Source organism: Sceloporus occidentalis, unplaced genomic scaffold (assembly GCF_023333645.1).
Source record: "Sceloporus occidentalis isolate IW3139 unplaced genomic scaffold, rSceOcc1.0.p SCAF_4, whole genome shotgun sequence".
NCBI lineage: Eukaryota > Metazoa > Chordata > Lepidosauria > Squamata > Phrynosomatidae > Sceloporus > Sceloporus occidentalis.
The window spans coordinates 51,315,703-51,328,816 of NW_028316984.1; the positions used below are offsets into that span (position 1 = coordinate 51,315,703).

Here is a 13,114-nt window from a genome sequence, read left to right on the forward strand (position 1 = left end):
CAAGAGGGCTGCTTGGCTCTCACAATCCCAAGGTCCTCTGGGATGGAGCCATGGCCTTTAAAGCAAGGTGACCAAAGGCCCTCCTTTTGCAGGACACATCCTTCATTTCAACCTTCTGATCAGGAGGAATTCCAAAAAGAAAACAAAAAGCCCTCCATTTTGAGGCTGACTGAGAAGCGTGAATTGAAATTGAACGGACACATCCGGGTCTCGGGCGGCTCGAAACGTTGGGCTACAAATTCCTCCGCTCGCTTAGGCTCGGGTCCTGCTCTAGGGGGCGCCATAGAGCCGACCGAGAGACACAGACGGAGATTGAGAGAGAGAGAGAGAGAGGGGGGGGACTCTTTCCATAAAAGGGCAAAAAAGGGGCGGGGCTCCGCGGGGCCGCCTCGGGATTGGTCAGCCGCGGGGGGTATAAAAGGTCGGCGCCAGGAGGAGGGAAACAAAGCGGCTTGCGAGGATCGTGGAGTGAGGACCGGCGAAGCAGTAGAAGAAGAAGCAGCAGCATAAGGATTCAGTGGCTCGTTCCCTTTCCATTCCCCTTTGGCTTCTCCTCCTCTTCTCCGTTGGGTTTGATTTGAGAGGAAAAAGCGGCGGAGGCGAAGCGCGCAGGGCACCCTCCTCAATGAAGGAAAGAAGAGCCAGCCAGAAACTCTCCAGCAAAGCCATCATGGACCCCAACCAGAACGTCAAGTGCAAGATCGTGGTGGTGGGGGACACCCAGTGCGGGAAGACCGCCCTCCTCCACGTCTTCGCCAAGGACTGCTTCCCGGAGGTAGGTCTGCATTGCCCACGGAACGCGCCTTGCTTTCCGCGCTGCACCACTGACCCGGTTTGGGACCGCTTTCAGGGCGCGCGTATATATATATATATATATATATATATATATATATATGAAAGGAAGATGTTGCATAGACAGGGAATCAAAAGGGAAATCTCAATTATATATATATATATATGGGAGATCTTGCTCTATGGGTTCACCCTTGTATTGAAATTCCCAAACCTTTCTCCATAAGAGAACTAAAGTCCTTTAAAAAATACAACCTTCTACAGGGTTGAGGTTTTAACATGTATCGATTTATGTTTAAAAGCCACGCAGGGCACCCTAATCCAGCCCTGTTCCTTCTGGTTTTGGGAGTAAGAAATCCCATAGAGAGGGGTCCTGCCTGACATTGTGGTCCTCCTCTCCTGGACAGCATCCTAAAAGAAGGCTTTCCCAGGTGAAGAAGTGGACCAGAGATTATATGGAGTATTTAATTAGGGAGCTGGGGATGTTTAGGCTGGAGAAGAGAAGGTTAAGAGGTGATATGATAGCTCTCTTTAAATATTTGAAGGGATGTCATATTGAGGAAGGAGCAAGCTTGTTTTCTGCTGCTCCAGAGACTAGGACCCGGAGCAATGGATGCAAGCTATAGGAAAAGAGATTCCACCTCAACATTAGGAGGAACTTCCTGACAGTAAGGGCTGTTCGACAGGGGAACAAACTCCCTCGAAGTGTAGTGGAGTCTCCTTCCTTAGAGGTCTTCAAACAGAGGCTGGATGGCCATCTGTCAGGGATGCTTTGATTGTGATTTCCTGCATGGCAGGGGGTTGGACTGGATGGCCCTTGCGGTCTCTTCCAACTCTATGATTCTATTAAATGGAGTATGCCTCTTGGCCCCTATAGTTTTGAGTCTCCCTCATCTGAAATGCTGGGGGGGGGGGGAGGAGAGGAGAAGTTGGGATGTTTGCATGTTGTTCTTTGTGTGCATTCCAAGTCTCTTCCAATTTATGGCGACTCTTTAAGGCAAAAACCTGTCACATTTCTTGGTAAATCTCATCTGGCATCCTGTGAGGCTGAGAGAGTGTGACTTGCCCAAGTGGGTTTCCAAGGCCAAGTTGGGATTCAAACCCTGGCCTCCCAGAGTCCTAGTCCAGTGCTGAAACCAATACTCTACACATATAGAGGAGATCCTGTGTGAATGCCAAATGAAGATGACATTCTCACAGATGAGACCCAAATCTAAGCGTAACGTTCATTTATGTCTAGCATACACTTCATGCACACAGACTGAAGGTTGATTTTGGGCACAGTGTTTTTTAAAATGATTTTGTACAGGAGACACAGTTTGTGTGCATTGAACCCAAGGGAGCACTGTCTCAACCACCCTTGTGGGCAATTCTGGAGCATTTCAGATTTTGGGATTCCTGATAAGGGGAGACTCAGCCTGTATAGGTTCTCCCTTTGAATTAAAGTGAAGATGGTGGGATGCGAAAGTGGTCTTAACTCTTCAGTGAGTAGGAAATGATTTTAATATATGTGATTGTCTTTGATCTTCTGAGCCGCCTTGGGTCCCTTTCTGGGAGAAAGGTGGCATAAAAATGAAATAAATAAATATTTGGAAGAATAAGAGGGCAACTCTCAAATTCCTCAATAACTCCTCAGTCCTTCCAATCTGATGATGATGATGTAATGGATGTCTTGCAAATGGCCAAGAGATGCTAATGCTATGCTTTTCTCTTTCTCTTTTCTCCCTTGCCCAGAACTATGTGCCCACTGTGTTTGAGAATTACACGGCCAGTTTTGAAATAGACACCCAAAGGATAGAGCTCAGTCTCTGGGATACCTCTGGTAAGGGATCTGCTTTCGGAGCAGGAATGCCTGGTCTGTTTACATACCATTTGGGTGACTCATATTGGGTCTGTGCAGTAATTATAAACCATGGTTAAAATCGCTGTTAACACCCTGCAGAGGAAGTAACTATTAGGCTTCTTGAGTGGTTTTCCTTTTTTTCCAAATCAATCCTTCTGACTTTCCCCCCAGCCTTCTTTCTTTCTTTCTTTCTTTCTTTCTTTCTTTCTTTCTTTCCAGTACACTGTTTCTGCCGTCTAGTGATTGCAGTTACAGTTACCTGACTTTCCCCTCTCATAACTCTCTCCAAAGGTTCTTGTGATAATTAGCCGAACAGATGGGAGCGGGTTATTATAATGCCTGTTGCAAGCTTTTCGTTTTAATATTTGTCACCCACTGCTGTGAAAACCAGCATGTGTTCTCCTTTTGGTAATACATGATTATACAGAAACAAGCAGATTACTGACTACACAAATGCCTACGTGTGTTAAGTGTATTTTTCTTAGCGATCCCGCCTCCTCTTGTTCCTCTCTTATTCCCTCCTCAAATATCCCTCTGAATGCGTGCATATGGGGCCCTTCACTAAATGTTATGAATTCCAGTGGGCCTGGGCAGGGGAATAAAGTTACTTTTGTGGGTAGTTGTTGCGTGGAAACCAGCAGAAGGTGGGAAAGCTTTCAACCCAAGGAAGTTAAGCTGGCTGGCCCCATCTTTGCTAAGCTTCCAGCAGGCAACCCAAATAGTACTGTTCTGCATGGTGTTCAGTGTTTGCAATTGCTGTTTTAACTGTTTCAGAACTGGATTCTTGGATTGCTTTTAGACCACTTTTGGGAGTTTTTAGAGTATTCTAAGGTGTTTTTAAAATGTTTTGATCTTTGTATTGGTTCAGTTGGCTTTTATGTGTACACTGCCTCGGGAGCCTGATACAGATAAATAAATAAAACCTGACCCTAACAAGATGGTAAGGGAAGCCTGAGGAGGAGAGAGAAAGATTTACAGTGGTTATAATAGGCATTGTTGTATGCAGTGACATGTATAATTTATATCTTACTGGTTTTTGTTGTAGTGTGCTTTCAAGTCATTTCCGGCTTCTGGCAACCCTAAGGCAAACCTATCATGGGGTTTTCTTGACAAGGTTTGTTCACAGCAGGTTTACTGTTGCCTTCCCTTGAGGCTGAGAGAGTGTGACTTGCTCAAGGTCACCCAGTAGTAGGTTTTATGGATGAGCAAGGAATCAAACCTTGGTGTCTGTCATAGTTCAGCACTCACACCACTATGCTGTGCTAGCTCACTGTGTTACTGGTAGTGACTTGCAATAGAGTCAAGGCCATTTTGAATTTTGGCTGGATTATTTGAACAGCATTATCCACAAACAAACACATGGCCTTCAATTAGCCAAAGGCCAAGCTCAAAAAAGTTGCATGGACATGCCGGCTGAGTTATTCAGAAATCTGTAGTTGCAAAAATTAAATTTTCCAAGATCTGAGCATAAACTTCCTTACCTTCAGTAACTTGCAGTGTGGATCTGAAGTTTTCATAATCAATAGAGAGCTTATGAGGTGCAGCAGCAGACTGGCTGGATGGCTCTATCTTCTGTCTGATCCACCACTTTGAACCTGCAGCTGACTGGCAGGTCTTGGAAGGCTAGTGAAGAACAAAGTGCATCCCATAGTGGGAGACAGGTGGGGTTTATATTACGGTAAATAAACATAAATAAGTAAATACCTCACAGATTTGAAGATTGCCTGGAACACCAGGAACCTAGAGACCAAATGCATCTGGAAGTAGACTTAAGTGTATGAAAATGTATGCTGCCAACTTCTTTCTTTCAGTTAGTCTCTAAGATGCTACAAGATCTCTCTGCATACTGATTCTACAGACTAACATAGCTATATCTTTGAATTCTACCACTAGGAACTTGCTGTATGCTGTTGGACTGCAATGCCCATCTGCCCTAGGGTGCAGAGCCAAGGTTGAGGGATGATGGGAACAGCAATCCTTCAATATCTGATAGGCCACAAGTTGCATATATCTCCTTAAAAGTACATGGCCATTTTTCACATAGGCATAGAAAAGGGTAGATATGCTACACATTGAACTCAGAGGCTTACATATACAAAGCATAGATTAGTGAAGAAAGACAGTTCAAAACTGTGTGTGTGAGAGAGAGAATGAAATTCTGAAGTAAAGGTAAATGAGTGTTGTCTTCTGTGATCCAGAGGCTAGTGACACAACTGTCACAGCTCTGTAATACAGTTGGCACAATTTTAACAGTGTGGGCTTCACACTTTGTGAAGCACAAGTAGTCAGTGACAGTATTACATGAACCTATCCCGATGGGAACTATAGCATTAAGCTGTGGAACTTAGTGCTTACAACTTGAACATCTATTTAGGCAAGACCTTCAAAACTCTAGTTAAAATTGGTTTTGGAGACCTCATCCCATGCGTTGGTTCTGACCTGTGCTGGGGTCTGTGATAGACATGTGGGCAAATAGCAGCACAACCAATGGCAAGGAATGCTGAAGTTCAACCACACAATTTCTGTCCTTGGTATATCAGATTCATCCTAAGAAGCCCATCCTAAAAGTATCAAGAGGATAACTTGCTGTGCTCTGTGGGCTGTTAGATATCTATATCTGTTGAGGGCTGATGATGGTCTTTGAGGGGCTTTTGTTTTAAAGCTCTTGCAAAAGAAACCCAATGACTGAGAAAAGGGCTGTACAGTACTAAGAAGAGTTTTCCCCTATTTGGTAGCATTTTATGGCACATTAAAGAGCCCTGGAAGAGCTCAATGGGGCTCCCAAGGAGATGGAAACAAAGGAATGTCCAGGGTGGTGAGAACAACCAGTATGGGAATGCACTGGCTCTCATTACCTAAAGGCTGCAAAAATGCAGTAAGGGGAGGGAGACCACCCAGTGTGTTAGTAGGCATCTATCTGAGGGCAGACAAGCAGAATCTAGCTGAACCGAAGATGCCTGCTGTACAATAGAAACAAAAAGTCCCTCTGGGTCTCTGCAGGAATTTCAGGAATTACTGCAATGGCAAGGTTTTTATTTACTAATTTACTGTCTTGACATTCACCAAACATGAAGTCTGGTGTCACCTAGGGCTATCCTGCAGGAAAGGGAAGTTCAAGACAGCAGAAAAGGATGAAAGTGGCAAGTCTGGGCTTGTCTTGTAAATTTGGCAGCCTTTGCACAGATCTTTGGGGGGGGGGAAGGGGGAGTTATTTTATGTTCTTGGCTTGGTGGTCTTAACAGCACATTACTGCTGTTGGCATCATTGGAATGTGTTCTGTTCCAGATGTGGATGACAGCTGGGAGGCTGACTGTTCTGGTTCTCCCCCCCCCCCCCCCCGATTCTACCTTCCTCTTTTCTTCTCATTCCACCTTCGCACCTACTTCTACCACAGGAATGCTTGTTGCCTTTCTTGCTCCACTGCACTTAACACACAGTTCTCCACCCTACCCCCATTGCCATAGCAGGAGAAGTAACATGAAGTGGTAAGGTGAAATAAATGAATTAAAGGGAGAGAATCATAGTTAATGCAAAACTTGCTTTTTAATTTTATTTTCCTTCAAGAAGCACCAGCTTTCACAGAGTACAACACACTTTCAGGGTAAGGTATGAAAAAGGGTAGGATATAAAATACATAAAGGGTTTAATTGTAGATAATGCCCAGGGGCTAAGTGTCCAATTGAATTCAGTGGGAGTTATTTTGAGTAAACATGTTTTAAATTAGGCTTCAACTGACATACACAACTCACTGTTGTAGAAATCGGTTTCTGGAAGTTAATGGTGGATTCTCTTGTGTGTTCAAAACTTACAAGGGCTGTTGCTTCTTAGGGTGCATCTACACTGTAAAAATAATGCAGTTTGACACCATGTTAAGTGTTGTAGCAACATCGTTTTGAATGCTGAGATTTGTAGTTTTACAAGGTCTTTGAACTTCTCTGCCAAAGGATGCTTGTGCCCCATGAAACTACAAATCCCAGGATTCAGTTGGATAGAGCCATCGAAGTTAAAGTGGTGTCTTCATATGGAACAGTGTATACTCATTTCCATGCAAAATGGAAAATGACTTTAAGCAAAACTTTGGCTCAAAACTTTTAAACACTTCTTTATGATCCATGATTCCATCTACTTTGTTCTCCCCAAATATGCATTTTGACACCTGTTGGTTATCTTCATATCAGATAGAACTTGGAAAGTTAATTTTTGAACTACAGCAGTCCCATCTGAATAACTTTTCTGAGCCCTACTTTCATATCACCTCTACACCACCATCTATCCTATCTTTTTGGTTCTAGATACAAATGAGATACATCTACCCTTGCAAATGCCGTTGATTTAGAATTATTACTGGTTAACCTCAATTTAAATAGAATCTACCTAGCCACAATCCCACGTCAGTGCCCATTTAGAGATGTTGCTGTGCTGCGTTGTGCAGGAGGAGTACCGTGACCCTACAAGCCGTGTGCTGCAGCGTGCAGTATCACACTGCCTTGAAGGCGGAGCCAGGACATGCGTCACGTAGTTGCTACACCCTGACTCTGCCCCTAACCCAACCCAAACTGCCGGTCTGCACAGCCCCTTTGCCACAACTGCAACAGCTGGTAAGAGGGTAGCTGAATGGCAATAAAGTTCAATGACATAATCAGTATTTTGTTGAGAGAGCTTGTAGCATCTTTGAGACTAATGGAAAGAAAGTTGGCAGCATGAGCTTTTGTAGACATCAGTCTACTTCCTCAGATGAGCTCATGCTGCTAACTTTTTTCTTTCAGTTAGTCTCAAAGGTGCTACAATATCTCTCTACAGACTGATTCTACAGGCTAACATGGCTATATTTTTTGAATTCTATCAGTATTTTGTTATTACCTTTCATTGGGGACAATCATACTTTTTTTTAGTAAAGGCAAAGATTAGCAATCTAGAAATTTTTGAATGCAACAAGAGTTTCTTCATTTTGACTGGTAGAATGAGATTTTGCAGTTTAATTTTATTTTGGCAGCAATATTGCAGTGTTTAGAACATGCAACCACAATGATAGAAATTCATGAAAGATTATATTACTGGATCACATTTACTGTGCTCAATATTGAAAACCATAGAAGAAAATAATGACCCACATTTAATGATACCTCTCAGGAGATAACTTTTCCTTAACATGCCTGCTGAATTTGATAGTGGTACTCCCTAGACATCATGATATGACTTCATTAGTCTCTAGTATTCCCATTAAATGGTTGTGTCTCCTTTAAGTCATCACTTTTCTTCAGTGAAGATTTCTAAATGGCCCATGTTCATAACTAAATGAAGCTAATGGCTGTCTGACTTTCACATGTATATATATATCACTTAAAGGTGTGATTCTACTTCTGTTGTAATTGAGTAGCAAAGGTCCACAGATGAAAGAGCACAAGTTGAAATCTTTGCAACTCTGTCCAAACCTGACCTAACTGAAAACAGTTAAAGAGTAATTCATAGACTCTGAGGTTTGGAGTCTTTCCTGTGGAAGTTTGCACATCATTTTGTGGTTGGCCCAGTAAAACACAGTGGCCCAGTGAAACACTGCAGCAGTATACACTGTATTCAATGGTACAACATGGAGAACCTTTGGTTCTCCAGCTTCAGTCAGTCACATCCAGCATGGTCATTGACTGTTCATCTGTTGGTTTGATTTGTATCTCATTTTTCTCCCAAATGGGACTCAAAGGGATTCTGGAAGTTAGTTATAGTCCAACATCTCTGGAAAGCTAATGATCCCATTCTCCTGTTTTACAGTATTGGTGGTCAAGCTTTTTAATAGGTATGCCACAGGATCTGAGAGTGTGGCTATAGTGCGTCCTAGGTTACATATGTAACCCCAAGTGTTTTTGTGTAATGTGACCACTTGTTAATGCAGTTGGCCCTCCATATCATGAATTCTTTATGCACAGCTTGAAAATATATATAAAAATAATATAAATTCCAAAATACAAACTTGATTTTGCCATTTTATATAAGGGACAACATTTTACTATCCCATTGTGTATAATAGGACCTGAGCATCTACAGATGTTGGTATCCATGGGGTAGTGGTCCTCGAACCAAACCCCAGTGGATACCAATGGCCCACTGTACGTTCACCAGCATGGAGAAGGATATTATTTCAGAAGAAGAAAGCAAACCATGCATGTGGTCCTGTTTCTAGGCTATAGATAGACCTAAATTGAATCACTCATGCTTCTGTTCAGATAGGTCACAAATACTTGATGTTCATGCTTTTGTGCAACATATGCCCCAGATGAATGATTTACAATGTATAGCAAGATAATGTAGCTTGGGTATACAGAATGTTTTCATCCTGTACCACATGGGTAGATGCATCTCTACTTGGAAGGGTATTTTGGTGATATGACTAGAATCTTAGTCCCACAAAGATTTGGAATTTAACACAGTTGGGTAGGTTATCATGTGTATCATTCCCCCTTTCCCCCACATCATAGTAGCTGAAGAATAATTTTCAGTAAATGATACATATTTCTGTAGTCAAATTGATATGGTGCGCTATAGCAGTAAATGAGCTCATTTTTAGCAAGATCATTTCAGAGTAATATTTCATTTGGAACTCAAAGCACCTTGAGATTCTGTCTAATGGAAACCATAAAGATCATTGACCTGTTTCCAGCTTCTGCTGAATATCCTATCAAAGCAGAAGCACATGTTTTATATTCTCTCATTAAAATGGACTTTTAAAGCATTCCAATTTCACAGTTGCCCAGTAAACCTGTGTTGCAAAAGGCACCATCTGTGGGCTTAATGATATTCTTTATGCTTTGTAAACAGTAGAAAATTGAGTAAGACTAAAATGAAAATTTGGGTGGAATATTCTTACCAAGAATACTCATGGTGGCATGGCTTGGAGATGGCATGTAATTAAAACCTGAAGAATGTCATAACTTCAAAGCAGATGGACTTGGCAGTGATAGTACTGCTCACTCTGGCTGCCATTCTATGCAGAATGGATTATAGGCTGGACAAGCTGTTTTACCCCTAAAGCATTTTGTGGAAGTCCCAGTATTTTGGAGTATCATATACATGGGTGCCTATTACGTCACCCTCCTTCTTCTTGCCTTTGGCAATTGATCACTAAGTTTCTGGAATCCAATGTAACTCAGCTACAAAATATGAGGATTGTCAATTTTTTTTTTAACTTTTTGTTCAGGGACTGGGTGTGAGAAGCTTCACTTCCTCAACATATCCTATTTACTTCTTACTTAGAGAGCATGATTTTCGAATGTCTGAATAAGTCTATCATCCTGAAACCACTGAAATGAAATCTTGTAACGCTTATTGTATCCTGAAAATGGAAAAGTTGCCTGCTTCCATTACAGTGATCAATGTAATTGACTTTATGCCTGCCCAGATTCTTGATTTAAAAGCCAGCCACCAAAGCTTAATTGGATTTTAAGAAACGCTTTGCCCAGCAGAGCCGTGGAGATGAACAGGTAAACTGATAACTGGACAGCTTAGGGAATTGGTAATGGGAATGAAGGAGACAGCCTTTAGCCCTGAGGTCACTGACACATATCTAAACCAACCAGTGACCATAGGTTATTACTCTCTGTCATTATAGTACTTTTTGACACTGCTCTGTAAGAAATGGAAATGATAGCATTTTCTGTGGCGCAGATTGATAATGCACAGCTATTGGCTGTTAGAGGAGAATCCCCAACTGTGGTGTAGGGCAGGGAGAGAGAGAGGAGGGGAACCTCTTGCTTGGACTGCATGGAGGGAAGCGTGTGTTGCTTACTCATGTTACAGTTGTTATCACCTATGGTGCAGTATAGTGATGGCAGACCCATTTTCTTAAAAGTTCCGGTTCGTTTTTATGCATAAAAAGTATTTGAGTATGGTGTTAACATTCTCAGGAAACTATTTGTAGGGAACAAAACAATACTGCAGATGTCTGGTGTAGGGATGGGAAAGGTGATTTTTCTGATGTTGTTGGGCTGCAAATCCCATCAGTCTTAGCCTACTGAGGCGGATGGATTCAGTCCAACAACATCTGGAGGGCCACATGTTGCTCATTTCCTGATCTCCAGAGCCGTTTAAGGCCCATAGTTTCTTCCCCCTCCCCACGAATCCTGGGAACTGTAAATGCTGAGAAGATTCTTAGGCCTCCTCATAAAAAGAAGTTCACAGAGCTCCCTTGCCAATTAAGTCTGTGTTTCAACAGAAAATTTACGAGTCCATTAGTAGTAGAATTGTACCGCTTGACACGTGTATCTAAATATAACATGTTGCTCAGTCACCACCTGAGATTGCCACCAGATCAGGAAGCAGAGTGGATCAGAAACTCCAGCTTGACGAAGACTCGGTGGTTGTTTTAACAGCTCCAGTGAGGAGCCTTTAGTGTTCATTTGAGGCTTAGGGCAGATCCACCTGGGCATTTCTATTGGAGCATTGTGTTTATTGTGGTTTTAGATATGGTGATTAGTTCCACAATCCATGCAACATTTCCCTTATTCTGGCGCATTTCCTGGTTGTAACTATGTATGCCTTCCCCCACACACACACATACACACTGATTTTGAGGCCTTCTGTGGTGGTGGTGATGCTGGTGCTGCTGCTGCTATTTTCCAAAAACGCTCAGAAGATTGTCATGTGTGCATGGATTGCCAGAGTACATTCCACAAAGTTTATGGGCAGTCTCACCAGTGAGGTTACGAGTATCATGACTAGCATGGGTGTTACCTATTCACTAACTTCCTTCACAGCCCTGCCCTCTCCCCAGTTGGACTTTGATTACATACCTGCAGTTATCCCTTTACCCTGGCTGGTGGCAAAGAAGATGGCTTTACTACTTACTGTTTCCTATTATCATTGCTCAGGTGCCCCCTTTTGGGAATTCTTCCCCAATTTCGGACACCCTTTTTCATCTCTTCTGTAATTTAATTCCTTAATTCCATTGAATGCTTTATTGGGTTGTTTTTTATCCCGGTGTCTCCTGTTTTAGCACAAAAGTGCTCTGATAATAGCATATGAAAGGGAAAGGAAGCATTAGAGGTGGGAGAAGTACAGGAGACATGGAGAAAGATTGCCCAAAGGGGGTGGCTTAACAACAAACCCTACCTAATGCGCCTGGAAAAAACCCCATCCTGAACGTTGAGGAGGAAGAGGAAAAACAACTTCTATGGATTGGAGATAATGGAAAGCCCCGTTACAACTTGTAACAAAAAGAAGAAGAAGAAAGCGGTCTCACTTGGACACAAAGGCAACATAATCGGTGGCTCCCAGGAAACCCAGCTATGTATTTTCTGGCACTTTCTGCCATACTTAACAATCTAGGGGGTTATCTACACCTGTCCCAGTCTAGAGCATTATGCTCTGGACCAACCACAATGGTGACCACACACACACACACACACACACGCACCAGGCCTAACATGCTGCCACTTCTGCTGAGGTGAGAAATGGCTGACCAGACAAGTGATTAGCAAGGAGTCCGGACTTCTCTTTCTGATCTCAGCATAATTGGTGGTGTACCAGGCAGGCTGTACATGGAGTTTTTGCCTGTGGGGAAGCAGTGGCAGTGATGGCTCCACAAACAGGCTATCCCCTTTCCCTGTGTGGATCTTAGTGTGTGGACAACTGGGTCAGGTTGAATCAGACCCAGTCCCAGTGTCCACATGCCAAAAGAAGGAGAGGGCATTCCAGAATTTCTGGGAAACACAGGATTTCCCCAGACTTTGCTTAGTTTGGGTTAAGGACAAAAAAAAAAAAAAAAAACATGGATCTTCCCTGGAAGTAGTCAGAAGTGTTTGGGATTGCAAGCACTGGCTTCAGGGTGAGTGTGGCATGGAAGCCCTAGTTTTGCTGTTAGTCATGCTTAGAGTTTGTTGTTGTTAACTGCCCTCAAATTGACTTCGACTCATGGTGGCTCTGTAGATGAGACATCTCCTAAACCCCTGTCCTCAGTTGCTCTGCTCAAGTCCTGTAGGCCCAGGCCCATGACTTCCTTGATCGAGTCTAACCATCTGGCTTATGGTCTTCCTCTTTTTCTACTGCCTTCCACCTTTCCTAGTATCATTGTCTTTTCTAATTATTCATTTTTTCCCTCATCATGTGACCAGAGTACAACAGCCTCAATTTAGTCACCTTTGCCTCCAGCCAAAGTTCAGCCTTGATCTGTTCTAAACATCTTGGCCATCCACAGTATTCTCAGTACTTTTCTCCAGCACAACATCTCAAATGAGTTTTTATTCACTTTCTTTGCTGTTCATCTCTCACATTTGCTTTCTTAACTATCCACGTGCATGGTGATGGGGAATATAATGGATTGTACTATCCTCATGTTAGTGTTCAGAGTAGATTCATTGAAATCAGTAGATTGGTCTAGGCTCTGCTGTAAACATGATGCCTGAATACAATGCATTATCATGCTTCTCTCATGTCTGAGATTTTAAATTATGACAGAATGGAGAACATGTAGTCCTCTGAAAGTTTTTGGAC

At 42.7% G+C, this 13,114-nt stretch overlaps 1 protein-coding gene across 1 annotated transcript in view; it reads left to right on the forward strand.

The window, feature by feature from the left end:
* The first annotated feature begins 425 nt into the window (after window positions 1-425).
* Window positions 426-13,114, forward strand: part of RND3 (Rho family GTPase 3) — a 30,520-nt gene continuing 17,831 nt past the window's right edge. The window contains exons 1-2 of the mRNA XM_089520043.1: window positions 426-775; window positions 2,527-2,614. Of these exons, the coding sequence (XP_089376169.1) occupies window positions 626-775; window positions 2,527-2,614 (238 nt within the window). The 5' untranslated portion in view covers window positions 426-625. The remainder of the gene's footprint in view (window positions 776-2,526; window positions 2,615-13,114) is intronic.